Source organism: Chelonia mydas, chromosome 6 (assembly GCF_015237465.2).
Source record: "Chelonia mydas isolate rCheMyd1 chromosome 6, rCheMyd1.pri.v2, whole genome shotgun sequence".
NCBI lineage: Eukaryota > Metazoa > Chordata > Testudines > Cheloniidae > Chelonia > Chelonia mydas.
The window spans coordinates 539955-556063 of NC_051246.2; the positions used below are offsets into that span (position 1 = coordinate 539955).

The window sequence follows — 16109 nt, forward strand, 5'->3', positions numbered from 1 at the left end:
CAGTTGCCAGGAAACAGGGTGTCGGCCATTGTCTGTGTCCAGACCCCTGCACACACCTGCCCTCTAGGGCTCTGCAACGATCACACACCCTTACCCCACCCCCTAGAGACTTAAGAACTGCCTAGGGGAAACTGAGGCACCCCCACACTATTCAGAGGAAACATTAAGAACAGTCCCACTTCGTCACAGCTAGTCTGTCGCCCCGGGCTGGGGGCTCGCTCCCCGTGGCTCCAGACTGCTGCAGATAGAGCCGTAGCCAGGCCCTGCCCCAGAGAGTGCCGGCTAAAAGCCATGCTGAGGCGAGAACCCCTTCTCTCTGGATCGCTGCATATGAACACCTTTTACCTCGATTTAGCGGGTCAAAGCTGACCGGGGGCGGGGGGCGGGGTTCTAACCGAGTGTGAAAAATAGTGTTTTCCCCGAGAAAAGTGTCAGCGCCTTCACGCTGCTCGGCTAACCCCAAACGGCTTTAAGGGACAAGACCCTCAAACTTTCCGGAGCCTTGCTCGGCCCCTGGACAAGCGTCAGCTTTGAACAGAGTTTAGTGGTTGAATTGTTGGGTGAACTTTCAGAGCAGCTGCAGCTGTTAGCGCGTCAGACAAGTTAACATGACAAGCCGTGCCCTGCGTCTGGCTTTGGATTGTCTTCATCGCCCAAGGTCACTTTCCGTGTGTCCACACACAGGGCTGGCTTCCGGAGGGCTGCACGCCTCGCCTCTTGCTGGGGCAGGTGACGCCGCGGGTCGCAGCCTTCGGCTGGTGAGGGTGAGTTGAGTCCGGCACGTTTGTCGCTGGCATTGTCAGCAATAGACCTGCCGTGCTGTCAGGAGTTTGCAGCGCTGTCTGGGTATTTGCTGTCCCCTGTTAGAAGCCTGTTCTACCCACATGGCTGCCCTACCGCATCCCACCGTGGCGTAGCTTCGGCCCTCCCAGACCTAATTTTCCTTGCGCTGCAGGAGTCTCCGTCTAATAAACCTTCTGTTTTACTGGCTGGCTGAGAGTCCTGTCGGACTGTGGAGTTGGGGGGCAGGACCCTCTGGCTGCCCCAGGAGCTCTGCCTGGGCGGACTCGCTGTGGGAAGCGCACGGAGAGGCAGAGGACGCTGAATGCTCCGAGGTCAGACCCAGGAAGGTGGAGCCAGGTGAGCTGTGTGTCCTGCAGACAGGCTGCTCACAGAAAGGAGACTTCCCCAGAGTCCTGCCTGGCTTCATGGGGAGCAGTTCCAGAGCATCGCCCGGGGACCCCGTGACAAGGGCTTGGGGGGATATTTTGAGGGAAGACGTCTCCAAGTGGGCTCTTTCCCTGTTCTTTGTTTAACACACTTGGTGGTGGCAGCATACGGTTCAAGGACAAGGCAAAATTTGTACCTTGGGGAAGTTTTAACCTAAGCTGGTCAGAATAAGCTTAGGAGGTTTTCATGCAGGTCCCCACATCTGTACCCTAGAGTTCAGAGTGGGGAGGGAACCTTGACAATTCCAAATTGGGATGAAAATAAATGTTGAAATAGCCACAGGATGGAAATTCCCTTTTCTGACCATAATAATAATAATAATCGTGTAGCGATTGTATGCCACTGCTTGGCCCGGTTACGGCTGTTTGGGTGCCTCAGCTGGGCACTGACATACCTGAACAGATTCTGATTTCTTTTAAGTGTAACTTGAACTCTGAATTTCCCGAGTTTTTATTGCTTGGTTTTGGGACAATTACAGCATCCCGGCAAGGTTTGTTGATATTTCAGTGACTAAGACATGCTAGTACATAGTCTCAGCCTTGACAGGACTATTTATCTTGGGGACGATACAGCACTTTCCTTACCTTGCATGCTTTTACTGGTGGCTTTTATAAGAATGAGAACAGCCAGGCATGGTACTGAACTGAGAGTTGAAATCAAATGTATTCGTTTGATGCCCACTGTTAAAAATACAGAGTTTATTATAGAGTTTACAAAAAATAAAACCTGGACCAAAGCGTACACGATTCAGAGCCATCAAAGAGCCGTTCTCTGCTGTGGCTGTGGTCTCTCCCCACGAAGCAGGAGCAGAAGCAGCGCTGCGTGGCAGGAGAGTGGCAGGAAGCCGCTGGCCCCGATGCGAATGGCGAAGGTTGCCGAGGGCCCAGAGGAGGTCAGTGAGGTGAGTGCCGCACGGACTGTCGGCAGAGGAGCAAGAACGAAATGGTGAGGCTTCTCCCCCGTCCTCCCTAGCCGAAGGCAGCCGTGCTGCAAGGGGCAGCAGGGTAGTCCCGTAGCCTCTGCCGGCCCCCCGGTAAAGGATTCTGGAGCAGTCAGAAGCACGTGAAAAGGGGAGTTTGCAAAGGAGAGCTCTTTGCTGCTGGCACGAAGGGGGTGGGGGCAGGAGCTGAGCTGGAAGATGCTCCGATTCCCGCGCACGATCTACTGCCACCCGGGCGTGTTCCGAGCTGGCCGCCGTGCAGGAGTTTGCTCTGGTTGTTCTCCGGAGTCCTGGTCTGTGAAATGGTTTCTCCAGCTTCATTCGGGGGTCCCTGTAACGCAGTGAGAATTCACGCTCGATAGCATGCCCCAGGCCGCTCTGCTACCTGCCTGGAGTTACACTGACCTGCCGGAGGTGTGACTGGATGGGAAGCGCAGGGAGATGCCCTGACCTGGAACACTTCGGGTGGCCGCTTCACAACGGTAGCTGCAGGAGGGGTTTTGTTCCTGCCTCTCACCTCCCCTCCTCCTGGGCAGGCAACGCACAACGGCAGCCGTGAGAACGATTCCCGCTCCCAGCGCCAGCAGCCGGATGGTCCAGTGATGCTCAGGCAGCTCCCTGTGTGCTGAGCTGATCTGGGTCCTGTTCCCCTGAGCAGAGAAACCTACAGGAGGAAAGGGGAAACCGAGGCTCAGCATTTGGTGGTGTTGCCCCCTCTGGGGGGCAGAGCAGCTGACTGCCAGACATCACTCCCATGACCCTGCTTTCTCTGCGGCACGAGCTATAGATGGCGGTTTTACAGACAGCTCAGACTCAGAGACTTCCCCGATGTACATATAACACCCAACGCTTCCCGACACGCAGCGTTCTCCACCTCCAAGAGCTACTCCACTAACTACGCTCGGTCTGGGCCAAGGGACCTTCAAATCGCAGCTAGGGCCTCCTGCGACCCCCTCATGGCCCTTCTCGCTAAAGGCTTCAAACCAGAGCTAGTCGGCAAATGGGGGTGCTGCTTTCCACAGAAGATTTCTGTGAGAAGAGAAAACAATTCAACTCTGCATTGAAAACCCTGCTTTGGTCCAGAAATCCAACGTTTTGGACATTATTTGGATATTTTCTGTGGAAAATGCTTTTTAAAACATTTCATTTAGCTGAGAACTGAATTTTCCCTCACACCACAGCTGTGCCAGGTTTTGCCGACCAACCCTTGTTTAAAGCATTCCCCCTTCCCTTGTGTTTCTGGCTTCTTTGCTGTTTGATGCTCTGCATGTTTGACCTGGGCTTTCGGTCCCTCCCGTCTCTGAGCGCGTCTTGTGACATCAGACATGTCTGTGCCAACAGGATAGACTGTCACACACACAGGACAACAGCCTCCTAGCGCCAGGAGGGACCATCCCTCCGAGCCGTCGCTTCTTCTTGCTCTCGGCTGCCACCTCACTCCACGGAGCCTGCTCCGCCCTGGTACATCTGAGCACCCCACAACTTTCCTGTGTTTATCCGCAGGGCCCCCGGCAAAGCAGGGCGGTGCTAGTACCCCCTTGGGCAGCTGGAGACCTCAGGCCCGGGGAGGTGAAGTGACTTGACCCCAGTCACACAGGCAGTCTGTGGCAGAGCTGGGGACTGAATTGGGGTCTCCAGTGTGCTTGGCTAGCGCCCTACCCACTTCCTCTCCAGTGGGGCCACAGGAGCGGGTGAGGTCACCAGAGAATGGCTGTCAGCCAAGGCCAGACACTGAAATGGCCTGATGTGCACTAGGAACACAGGCTCGGAAAAGGCAGCCGGGGTTTGAAAACCTGCCCCGTCAGTAAGGCGCCGATTCAGCAAAGCACTTAGACGTGCTTAATTTTCATACCTGCTTTGACCTGAGTGGGACGTAAGCACGGGCCTGGGGGCCAGCCTGGGATTAAACGTGTTACTGACGAGGCCCCTGTGCACAATCGATTTAGCCTATTAACTTCCTTACATGGTGTGACGTTATCGACATAAGCTGGGACCGTATAGATCATTGTTGCAACCAAGGTCCTGTGGTGGCATCAAATCTTGTATAAAGGGGGTCAAATGAGGTGTCAAAGACAAGGTTATGGGTTGCTGGTTATGATGATGCTGTCTGTGTGTGTGTCTCATTTTTGTAGTTAAAGTTATGAACATTGGCTCTGTCCTGTCTGTAGTTCAAATTTGTGCTCTGCTTCCGGGGGACACCCCAGGCAAGTTGGGGTCAGCTCTGCCTAGCCTGCTGGGTGGCCCATTAAGGATCATCAGCGACACAACTGACCCACTGAGAGACGGCAGACACACCTTGGGACTCAGCCAGGTGTGCAGGGACCTGCCTATGGACAGAGCTCTGAGGTGTTCCCAGGCCATGGGATGGGCAGCTTGTCCTTGGGACAAAGAAAGCAGAGACCACATGGCAAGAGACTATAAAAGGCAGCTGCCGCTCCTCCATCTTGTCTTCAATCCTGCGTCTGGCCTCTGGAGGGACTTTGCTACCCTGAAGCTTTGAACCAAGGACTGAAGGACCCGTCCCAGCTGGGGATGTTCTCCAGAGACGGGATTTGAACCTGCCGTTTATTCTATCACTGCTGCAAGCCTGAACCAAGTCTCTAAGGTGCCACAAGTCCTCCTTTTCTTTTTGCGAATACAGACTAATACGGCTGCTATTCTGAAATTTGCCATTACTGTATGTAACTGATTCCATTTAATCAATTCTAGCTCTCATCTCTATCTTTTTCCTTTTATGAATAAACCTTTAGATTTTAGATTCTAAAGGATTGGCAACAGCGTGATTGGAGGGTAGGATCTGATTTGTACATTGACCTGGGTCTGGGGCTTGGTCCTTTGGGATCAAGGGAACCTTTTTTCTTTTATTGGGGCATTGGTTTTCATAACCATTTGTCCCCATAACGAGGGGCACTGGTGGAGATACTGGGAAACTGGGGTGTCTAAGGGAATTGCTTGTGTGACTTGTGGTTAGCCAGTGGGGTGAGACCAAAGTCCTCTCTGTCAGGCTGGTTGGGTTTGCCTTGGTGGGCAAAGAAACCCCAGTCTTGGGCTGTAACTGCCCTGTTTTAAGTGATTTGTCCTGAATTGGTACTCTCAGTTGTGTTGAGGACTTGAACCCCAGATGGCACGGTTTGTTGTTTGACCGGAGGGAGACAGGCAACGCTAGCAAGGTTTGAATCCACAGCTTTTTATTGAAGAGTGCACACAACAATAGAGAGCAGCCCGTTTTTAAAGAGAACCAGCAGCCTCTAAGTAAAACTAATAGGTTTTTATAGACAGTTTTGTTGCGTTACAGATTTATTTATAAAGCAGTTTACCCTCCCCCTCATGTTAGTTAAAAAAAATTTTTTTATCATGCATGCACTTTTACCCCCTTATTGTAGATAACTTTTAGCAAATTGTAATGCTTCACTAACTTTCTTATCGGTATGGGTGTCAACCAGGAGACGAGGAGTTAAGAACAGACATAACACAAAAACAGGGAGTGGAAAACAGTGCCCCCGTATTTTAAGGACTGTTTTTAAAACATTTGGTACAAAAATGCAGGAATGCAGGCCTTTTTTTTTATCCTTTGTAATTTAAACAAGTATTTTTTTATTTTACTTTTAGAGACTTTTTTAGCAGCCTTTTTTGGCCTGACTTTGATTTGGTTGGCATAATTGCTTTACGTTTAACTTTTTTTACCTAACAGGTTTTTTTTTTGTTCTTAAGAGTGCCATAGGGGAACTTTGGGACATACTGGCCACTGTGGGTAGTGACTTAGGACTATTTACTGGTTGGTAGGGCACAGCTTGGTACCCATTTAACAGCCACATTTTAACATAACATACAAAACTATTAGGCCACAAACAATTACAATGGCACTGCGAAGCAAGTTATGTAACCAGCCACCTATGTTTGGAACCCAATTGAACAAATTGCTTTACCATGAGTTGACTTGCTTTTTTTTATGGTTTTTTGCAACTTGCATAAGGTGGTTTGCTTTTTTTTAGGTAGCGTTATAAACATTTGGAACATATACACATCATTTTTGCCCAATTAACGCACATGTTTTTTTTTGAGAGGCCAGCAAAATATTTAACGCCAAGCGGTTTTGGAGAACCATTTGCCTTAGTTTTTTTTGTTTGGTTGCCAAATTTACCAAGGCATTGGCAGTAGTATTTGCCATTATTTTTAACACTTTTTAAGTTTTATGACTTTTTTTTTAATACGCCAGGTGGCACCTTTACAGGCGAAGACAAATTTTGCACAAGCACCCATTTAATTATTTAGGGCACGCCAAGTAAGGGGGCGAGAGTTATTTACATTTTTTTTAGCCCCTTTTATATTTTTGATTTTTTTTTTTTAGGGAGACGTGCGCGATATACTATAGGTGGTTTTAACCAAGCCAAGTAGCAGGATTTACTTTATGAAGGAGGGAGGGCTAGGTATGCCTTGTTACCACACACCCAGTATACTCCAAAAAGGGTAGGAGTGACTTTGGACCAGGTATTATTAATAAGTTTGTACCATTTGGTTTAAGATGGGAGGAGGGAGAATTTAGCCGTGGAGGCGTTAGAGGAACATAAACACATAGTATGAGTTGGCAGGTTATACCCAAGCGTGCAATTTATAACGTAATGCTCAATCAACTTATGATTTTTATACAGAAAGTGTTTTTTTTATGCAGACTGCACTTGTTACCCGCAAATTTATACCATGCAGAGGTGCAAGAGGTTCCCCATTTAGGAGAGAGATATTAGGACCTTTTTTACTTTTAAAATGAGTGCCATTAAAGTAGGCTTTGCACTTACTATTACCCAAAGCTTTATTTATTTATTTTTTTTAAGAGGCACCATTGACCAACTTGTTTTTAAACTATTAGATACCTGCTTTTAGAGATGCCGGTATTAGCCCGGGTAATATTTAAATTGCCTGTAGAATTTTTTTAGGATGGGGTTTAGGTTATATTTACTGCACTAAGGGGAATAGGAACCATGGGAAGACCTTTGTGGCTATTAGCTGGCATTAATGAACACACCCAGCATGATGTGTTTTGTAGGGCTGGCATACGAGCTTTTATTTTATGGGCGAGACGTATAAATGTGTTAGAACTGTGTGATTTTATAGTTTTAACTTTTTGTACCACCAGAAAAGAAAGATAACAAATAACAAACAGATTAAAAACACAAGAACCCAGCTTAGAGAACAGGGCCATTTTTTTTTGAGAGGACATTACCAACTTAAGGTTTTTTTAGCTGCAGCCGGAGCTTTAGGTTGCCCAAAGGGGTAGCAGTTTATTTGTTTTGAGCACAGATGTTGTGTGCTTTTGATTTTTTTGACTTTGGTGTGATGGATTTAGGTGGGTAGCTTTTTTACTTGGATAGCGGTAGGGCTTACCAGAAGGGTTTTAAAGGGTTTTAGCCACTGTGGTTGAAGCAGAGTTTTTTTATATGCTTTTACCCACACAGGATTACCTGTAAAAAAGAATGAACAACTTTTTACAAGGGTAAGGACAAGGGTAAGGAGTATGCAGAGTATTGTTGCAATGTCACTAGATGTTTTTGCAATGTTTTTACATAAGTTTTTGTGGCTTTGGTTATATTAGTATTATTGGGAACTGATATTAAAGAAGCAAAGGTTGGGGGTATATGTTTAAACAGGACAGTTTAGTTTTGGAACTTGGAGTTGTTTGAATGGTGTAGAGAGCTAGAGGAAGGATTTTAGTTTATTTTATATTGAGTTTTTGGCATAATTTTGTTAAAAGATTTTTTAGGGTTTTGTTTATTTGCTTTACCTGGCCTGAACTTTGGGGATGCCAGGGAGCGTGAAAGGCCCATTTTGTTTTTACCGCTTTGGTTAGTTTGTTACAAATTTTTGCGGTGAAATGAGTACCTTGGTTTGAGTTAATTATTTTAGGGGGGCCAAATTTTGGTATAATTTTATTAAGTAATATTTTACATACAGTAGTTGCAGTTGCTTGAGCGGTGGGATAAGCTTCCACCCATCCAGTGAGCTCGTCTATTATAACTAATAAATGCCGCTTTCCTTCAGAGGGAGGTAAATTGGTAAAGTTAATCTGTACATGTTGCAAAGGCCCATAAACCCACCTGCGCCCCCCAGGTGGTGCTTGCTTATTTACACCCTTTGGATTACATTGCTGGCACAGAGCACACTCTTTTACTATTTTTTTAGCTACTTTGTGAAGTTTTGGGGAAACAAACTGTTTTAAAATAATTTGGGACACTTTATTTGCTTTTAAGTGTGTGTTTTTGTGGATTTGTTTTATTACTGCACTTTGTTGCCTTTTAGGTAAAACAAAACGACCATCGCATTTTTAAATTTTTGTTGAATAGGGCTTAGCTCCCCATTTTTTTTAGATTTTTTTTTTACCATTTGGGGCTTGCTGTTGCCGGGATAAAAAAGGTGAACGTAAATTTAATTGAGTACCTTGTAAGGCAGCGGTTTTAGCAGCCTTATTGGGCAAGCGGTTACCTACTGATACAGGATCAGTGTTTTTGGTATGAGCCCTGCAGTGAATAACTGCAATTTTTTTAGGGGCTTGAATAGCTTGCAGTAGTTTAGCAGTTTTTTTACCATCAGAAATTTGTGCCCCTGAAGAAGTAATGAAACCTTTTTTTTTTTTAAATGGCTTTGGTGGCGTGACACACGCTGAAACCATATTTAGGGTTAGAATAAATATTGACTTTTTTTTTTAGCATACTAACAGGCAGCTGTTAAAGCCTGCAACTCAGCTGACTGAGCACTTGTTTTAGGTAACAACGGTTTTTTATTAATACAGTATGACCATTAGTAACTGCATATTTAGAATGTTGAACTTTATTTTGTACAAAGGCAGATTTATTTACAAACAATTTTAATTCCGGATTAGATAGCGGAACGTTAGTAAGATTAGGTTGTGGAGTGGAAACCTGATTTAGGACTTGCAAGCAATTATGCACAGTTTTTTGACCATTAATATGGGGTAGTAAAGAAGCAGCATTTAAATTTGCACGTTTTCTTAAGGTGACTTCATGAGTTATTAACAGAGTTACCTTGTATTTGGACAGTTTTTGATTTGTTAAGTGTTTGTGCTGCCGGGAATTTAACAAACTTGCAACAGCATGAGGGGTGTGGACCGTTAAAGGGTGTCCCAAAACAATTTTTTGAGCCTTTTTTACCAATAGTGCAGCTGCTGCCACATTTTTAAGGCAGCCTGGGTGACCCGTGGCTACTGGATTTAATTGTTTTGAAAGATATGCCACAGGTTTAGGGGTGCTTTTAAAGGACTGTGTTAGTACTTCAGAAGCTACCCCTTTTACCTTATGTACATACAAGTTAAACGGCTTGCTATAGTTTGGCAGCCCCAATGCAGGAGCTTGAACAAGGGATTTTTTTAATGTTTTAAACGCTTTTATTTGCTTAGGGTTGGGACGCAGGGGCTTTTTAGCCTCCTCTCTAGTTAGGTAATGCAAAGGTTTTAGCCATTTTTTGGCTGACATAATTTAAGGGCAACAAAACCCAATTATACCAATGAAGCGCCGCATACCCCGCTTACTGGTGGGAAATGGGATATTTCTCTAAGGTGCCACAAGTCCTCCTTTTCTTTTTGCAGATACAGACTAACACGGCTGCTACTCTGAAATGGGATATTTACTATAGTTTTTATTTGTTTAGAATTTAAACTACGTATTTTGGGACCCAGCGTATACCCGAGGTATTTTACCTTCTGTCGGGCCCACTGTAGCTTAGTGGGACTGACCTTATGTTTTTTGAGTGCCAATTGATTGAGCAAATAAATGGAGTTTAGCTTATTATTTTTTTGAGCTTTTGAAGCTACCAGAATGTTATTAACATAAGTTACCAAAGTAGAACCAGCTGGCAACTGGATGTTTTTTAAATTTTTAGCTAAAACCCTGGCAAACACACCCGGTGCTTTTACATAACCTTGAGGCATTTTAGTTTAAGTAAGTTGTTTTGGGGATTTAACCCCCTTATCTTTTTTTTTTTTGCTGTACCTGGGACCCCCCACATAAATGCAAAAAGGTATCGTTTTTTTGGGGCCACTGGTACCAAAAAAAAAGCATTGGTTAAGTTTATACATGTAAACCATGCCACTTCAGGTGGCATCATTGACAAAATAGTACTTGAGTTTGGCATCACAGGATGTTCTGGGATCCCATACTGACTGATGAGTTTTAAATCCTGCACCATTCTCTATACAGGTTTTTTGTTAGAGCCGAGCTGTGGTTTTTTTACAGCCAAAATGGGAGTATTACAAGGAGAGACACATGGCACTAAAATTTTTTTGTTTTTAAAATTTTGCACAAGGGACTTAAGTCCTTGTATGGCCTTAATTTTAAGGAGAAAAGGAGTACTTGTGGCACCTTAGAGACTAACCAATTTATTTGAGCATAAGCTTTCGTGAGCTACAGCTCACTTCATCAGATGCATAATAAATTGGTTAGTCTCTAAGGTGTCACAAGTCCTCCTCTTCTTTTTGCGGATACAGACTAACACGGCTGCTACTCTGAAACCTTAATTTTAAGGGGATATTGTTTTTGAGCAGGTGGAGACTTGTTGCTTTTTAGCACTGGATTTAGAGGCGAGGCAGATTTTATTAGCCCCACGTTATGTTTTTTTTTTTACACAATAGGGTTAACCTTATTTTGAACTTGGAGGGGAAGTATTTTACAATAGCTACCGGCTAATTGTGTTAGTAGATAAGCTTTTTTTACTGGGTAGCTAAGGGAAATACCTTTAGGAGTACAAGAAATTTGGGCATGCAATTTACACAAGTTTTTTTTTAGTAAGTTTACCGGACCATTTATTAATAAGAAAGAGTGCTGAACAGAAAGAGGACCTAGAGTGGCCATACAATTGTTAGTTATATAATGTTGTTTAGGTTTTTTAGTGACTTTTATTACACACTTTTTTAATTTACTTTTTGGTGCCCCCCCCTTTAGGTATAGCCGAATGTGTGGCCCCCGTATTTACTAATAAGTTAAAAGTTTTTTGTTTTATTTTTAAGGGAACCACTGGAAATTGAGCATTACATTTAAATTGTATTATTTTGGCTTTATAAACCTTAGGGCCCCAGGGGAGTGGTGCCTTTTTTTATTTATGGTTTACAGAGAATTGACCTACTACCTTAGGCTTATAGTCAGATTTTTGTTTACGTGGACATTTTTGGTTTTAGTGTTTTTTTTTACCACAATAATGGCACCCATTACATTTTTTATTTATACCACCTTTGTACCCCCCTTGTTTTTTAATGAATTTGCCCCCTTTTTTTTTTGTGGGGTTTTTTTTTGAGAACCGCGATTTTACCTGCGGCCCCTTCCTCTGCCTTTTGACGTGGCCACTGCCAACAGCGACACTTGATTTTTTATATTTTTTAGGTTTGATTTGGTTTTGTTCTCTTTTGTTTTGTTTTATTATAGACTTGGGTTGCAATACTGACCACTTTAGCTAGGCTTTTTTTTTTGCATTTTGTTCGGATGTTTTTTAACCCTTTTTGCACACTGTGCCATAAACACTATTTTGATTTTTTTTTTCAGAGTCTGATTTTAAGTTTAGGTTGCTATGTTTTTTTACCTTATTTATTAATTGGGTACAAAAATCGGAGGGGTGTTTGTTAAGGAGTTGTACACATGCTGTAACCTCACTTTAATTTGGGGTAGCCTCCCCCGCTGCCCTTAGCCCATGCAGAATAGCTTGTCGGTATTGACTCAACCCTTTTTTTTTTTATTTGTGTTTGGATCCCAGTTAGGCTCAGCGGTGGGCATAGCTTTTTTTTTTTTTTTTTAACCTTTACCTTTGCTTTTTGGCTTCGTTTTTGTGGTAACCCCATTGGGATATAGTCATCTTCTTCTTTGTCTGAGTTTTTGGGGCATAGGGCAGGGGAACTTTAGACTTTTTTATACACACAGCTTCAAAAGCCGTACTTTTTTTTTTTTGGCTTATAATTATACCATACAAACAAATAATTTATTTGTCCCAGTTTAAGATCGACCAAAATATTTTTTAAGGAATCCATCCTGTCTGCAGAAAAAGTTTTGCAGACTGGCTATTCTTTAGTCGGGGACAAATGAGTGGGGAAAGCTGGCCATTGAACCTGACATAAATTTTTTAATTTTAATTTAGTTAACCCAGTAGTTTCAGAGATTTTTTTTTAATCTCTGAGTATCAGAGACAACGGGGCATTCCCTGGGCATTTACTGCCAAATTGTTTCATTTTCGGTGAAAGAGGGACTTAAACCCACAATTTTTAGTTTTAAATATTAAGCGATTGCTTACCTTTTCAGGGACTTGAACCCTGAAGCTCCAGGGACTCGAACCCCGAAGACCTGAATTTGGATTTTACTTAACGGGTAGGTGGATGTTGCTGGATTTTTATGGGCTCCTGCTGGTTTACAGAACACACCTTATTGCCGACGCAGGGATTAGATCACTGGCAAGGCTTTTGGAAACCAGAGGATGCGCGCTGCATTGCTTTAGAGTTTGATTCCGCGCCGGAGAGTCAGACAAGTCCCGGCAGAGTCGCCAAATTGTCGAGGACTCAAACCCCAGACGGCACGGTTCGTTGTCTGATCGCAGAGAGACAGGCAACACCAGCAAGGTCCGAACACAAAGCTCTTTACTGAAGAGTGCACACAACAATAGAGAGCAGCCCGTCTCCAAAGAGAACCAGCCGCCTCTAAGTAAAACTCATAGGTTTTTATAGACAGTCCCGTCGCGTCACAGATTTATTCATAAAGCAGCCCACCCCCACCCCCCCATGTTAGTTAAAATCCTCTTTCTCTATCATGCATGCACTTCTACCCCCTTATTGTAGATAACTTTTAGCAAATCGTAATGCTTCACTAACTTTCTTATCGGTATGGGTGTCATCAGGAGACGAGGAGTTAAGAACAGACATAACACAAAAACAGGGAGTGGAAAACAGTGCCCCCGTATTTTAAGGACTGTTCCCAAAACATCTGGTACAAAAATGCAGGAATGCAGGCCTCCCCTTTTCTCTCACTCTCTGTAACCTAAACAAGTATTCCTCCATTCCACTTTTAGAGACTTTTCCAACAGCCTTTCTTGGCCTGACTTTGGTTTGGTTGGCATAACTGCTTCACATTTAACTTTTCTCACCTAACAGTTGGATCCCACCAGAACCAGCCTCGTTACACATGGATGCGACCCTTTGGTGCGATGCCCTTAACCCCGTCTGAGAGCACCTGAGATGGGTTTGGCTTAAGTTCATTCTTTCCTGACGTACGCTACCCCGATTTCCGAGTGCCCACGGAGGGGGCTCCCCGACTTACCTACATTTCAATAATAATGGGGGGGTTGATCTGAAAGAGCAGTTCCTAGTGTACCCAGCTCCTCCGGGCCCCGCCGATGGCTGCTTAAACCCCTTGCAGTATCAGGCCACCAGCTGGCTGCATTAGCTCCTTAATCCCATGCGCTAATTCCCCTCTTCCCGGCGGATCCCACTGTGCGGTGCGCCCAGGGGTGCTGACCCCCCCCGTACCTGTCACCGTCAGGCGGGTCCCGGTCCCCTCCAGGGCGCAGGGCTGGGCCGAGGGGAAGACGAGGAGGAGGCACAGGTAGACGGCCGAGTCGTTGGGCTGCAGGGAGTGGATGTGCAGGGTGCTGGCAGAGATGCTCTCCAGCCACGCCGTCTCCACCCGCCCTCGCAGCTCCTCCACCTCGGAGAGCTTCCCCGTGCCCCTCAGGCCGTCCCCTCTCTGCCCCCTGTGCCAGGTGACGAGGACGCTGCTGGGTCTGGGGTGTCCCGGGGGCAGTGCCAGGGTGCAGTTCATCTCTACAGAGGCTCCGGCTTCCTTCACCGCCCGCGGGGGCTGCTGCAGCACGGAGAACTCGCCGACCCGCTTCAGACACCGGCCTGCAGGGAGGAGAAGGGAACCTCTCGTTAAACGCCTGCGTGCTCTGGCCCCTCGGCCTGGCCAGAGCCTGGTGTCTCGCACGCACGCTGGCCCACACGCGCACGATTCCACACTCACGGACACACACACAGACACGCTGCCCCGACGTGAGTGAAGCCTTGGCTGCTGCCGAAATGCTGTGCGTGGAGAATGCGCAGGGCGACCGTCAGGAGTAGCCGGGCTCACTCCCCATCGACTTACCCCTGCCCAGGCAGCTGCCCGGGAGCGGGAGCTGCAGGAGGGAGACACACACGAGGAACCGCATCTCAGCCTGGGCTGCTGCAGGGCGGCTTCCGTGAGTCCCCCTCAGCCGCTCCAGGGGCTGGCAGCTCTGGGGCTGTGTTTTGTACTGGGAGGAGCCTTGAAAGCAACACCCCAAATGAAGAGACGACACCATCCCCAGCCCAGACCCAGGGGAGGGAGCGGCTGGTAGTAATCCTTCCATTTCCATCACCTCTCTCGCCTGACCCACCACGAAGTGCTGTACAGCCCTGACTGTGTCTGCCCGGCTCTGACAGGCAGCCACTTCTGGGCTGGAACCCCGCCGTTCTGAACAGCAGAACTGCACAAGCGTTTATGTTTTTAGGGGGATTTTTCACCATCATCATCATTAACATTAACAAACCCTTGTATTTCTGACTCCCTGTGGAAAAGTGGGACTGTTCTTAATGTTTCCTCTGAATAGTGTGGGGGTGCCTCAGTTTCCCCTAGGCAGTTCTTAAGTATCTAGGTGGTGGGGTAAGGGTGTATGATCACTGCAGAGCCCTAGAGGGCAGGTGTGTGCAGGGGTCTGGACACAGAGAAGGGCCGACACCCTGTTTCCTGGCCACTGATGGCCTGGCCCTTCCCCCCTGCAAGGTGAGAGCTAAAGGGTTGGAGAACAAAGGAATCCGGTGACCTCCTGGCCCGGGAAAGGGACAAAGCCCAGGGGAGGAGGGGGTGGAGAGAGTTTCAGTTTGGGGCTGGCTGGGACATGGAGTGAAGGGCAGACGTGGTTGTCTGGCTCACTGCCCCCCCCTCCCCAAAATGGACCCGGCTGAGGGGTCCTGTTCTCTGCACCTACAAGCTCTGTTAGACCATGTTCCTGTCGTCTAATAAACCTCTGTTTTACTGGCTGGCTGAGAGTCACGTCTGACTGCGGAGTTGGGGGGCAGGACCCTCTGGCCCCCCCAGGACCCCGCCTGGGCGGACTGGCTGTGGGAAACGCCCGGAGGGGCAGAGGAGGCTGAATGCTCCGAGGTCAGACCCAGGAAGGGGGAAGCCGTGTGAGCTGTGTGTCCTGCAGACAGGCTGCTCACAGAGAGGAGACTCCCCAGAGTCCTGCCTGGCTTCATGGGGAGCAGTTCCAGAGCATCGCCCAGGCACCCCGTGACACTCCCCTTTATCCCTACCCGTCCCAGAGTGCTGTGCGAAGAGGGCATGCGCAGCACGGGTCCTAGTTTTCCATGATAAAAAACCCCAAATTTTCCGATTAAAAAAAACATTAAAAAATCCACATTTTTCTGCAATTAAAACGAAATGCTGAATTCTCGTTTCCCTAGCCACAGTACAGAGACAGGTTTCAGAGCAGCAGCCGTGTTAGTCTGTATCCGCAAAAAGAACAGGAGGACTTGTGGCACCTTAGAGACTAACACATTTATTTGAGCATAAGCTTTCGTGAGCTGCAACTCACTTCATTGGATGCATCCGCTGTCTGCATTCTGCCCTGTCAGTTACTCTCATGGTTTGGGGGCTCCTTGTCCCCGCCCCTCCGTTTGGTGTCCGCTCCTAAGGGGGACACCTGAGTCTGCAGAGAGCCTGAGCTGATTGCTCTGGGACAAGGAGCTGACCTACGAGGCACCTCAGTTAACAGATGCCAGCAGCTCAGCCAGGATGCCGGTATCTCTGGCCTGGGTGATGCAGGAGGTGAGCTGATGGATAGACTGTGCCTTCCTGGCCGTGACAGGTGTGACTCGAGGACGCTCGAGTAGGGGCCGAGAGGTTCTTTTGTCTCTGGTGCGGCCGCGGCTGGAACCCCGTGT

The 16109-nt window shown here is 46.9% G+C and overlaps 2 protein-coding genes across 3 annotated transcripts in view; both read right to left on the reverse strand.

The window, feature by feature from the left end:
• LOC122466143 (CD276 antigen-like) overlaps window positions 1–16109 on the reverse strand; it is a 99578-nt gene that overhangs the window by 61300 nt on the left and 22169 nt on the right. Inside the window, exon 8 of one of the 2 annotated variants that reach the window (XR_006291450.1) lies at window positions 8268–8278. The exons of the other annotated variant lie outside the window; for it this stretch is intronic. The gene's annotated coding sequence lies outside the window, so the exon portion shown is untranslated. Of the gene's footprint in view, window positions 1–8267; window positions 8279–16109 lie in introns of those variants that run through there. 2 annotated transcript variants of the gene reach the window in all.
• LOC122466140 lies at window positions 1476–14688 on the reverse strand. Its single transcript, XM_043548253.1, has 4 exons — window positions 14290–14688; window positions 13674–14048; window positions 2576–2834; window positions 1476–2501 (listed from the first exon to the last, which is right to left on the reverse strand). Exons 1-4 carry the CDS (start codon window positions 14537–14539, stop codon window positions 1826–1828), a joined length of 1560 nt encoding a protein of 519 aa, XP_043404188.1. The 5' UTR covers window positions 14540–14688; the 3' UTR covers window positions 1476–1825.

Bases quoted from the DNA above. Each gene is read 5' to 3' on its own strand.
- LOC122466140 (XM_043548253.1), bottom strand. From the start codon at position 14,539: ATGGAAATGGAAGGATTACTACCAGCCGCTCCCTCCCCTGGGTCTGGG. The intron at 14,049-14,289 runs GTAAGTCGATGG...TCCTCCCTGCAG, and splicing joins GGGCAGCTGCCTGGGCAGGG to GCCGGTGTCTGAAGCGGGTC. The intron at 2,835-13,673 runs GTACGGGGGGGG...TTCCTCCTGTAG, and splicing joins GACCCGCCTGACGGTGACAG to GTTTCTCTGCTCAGGGGAAC.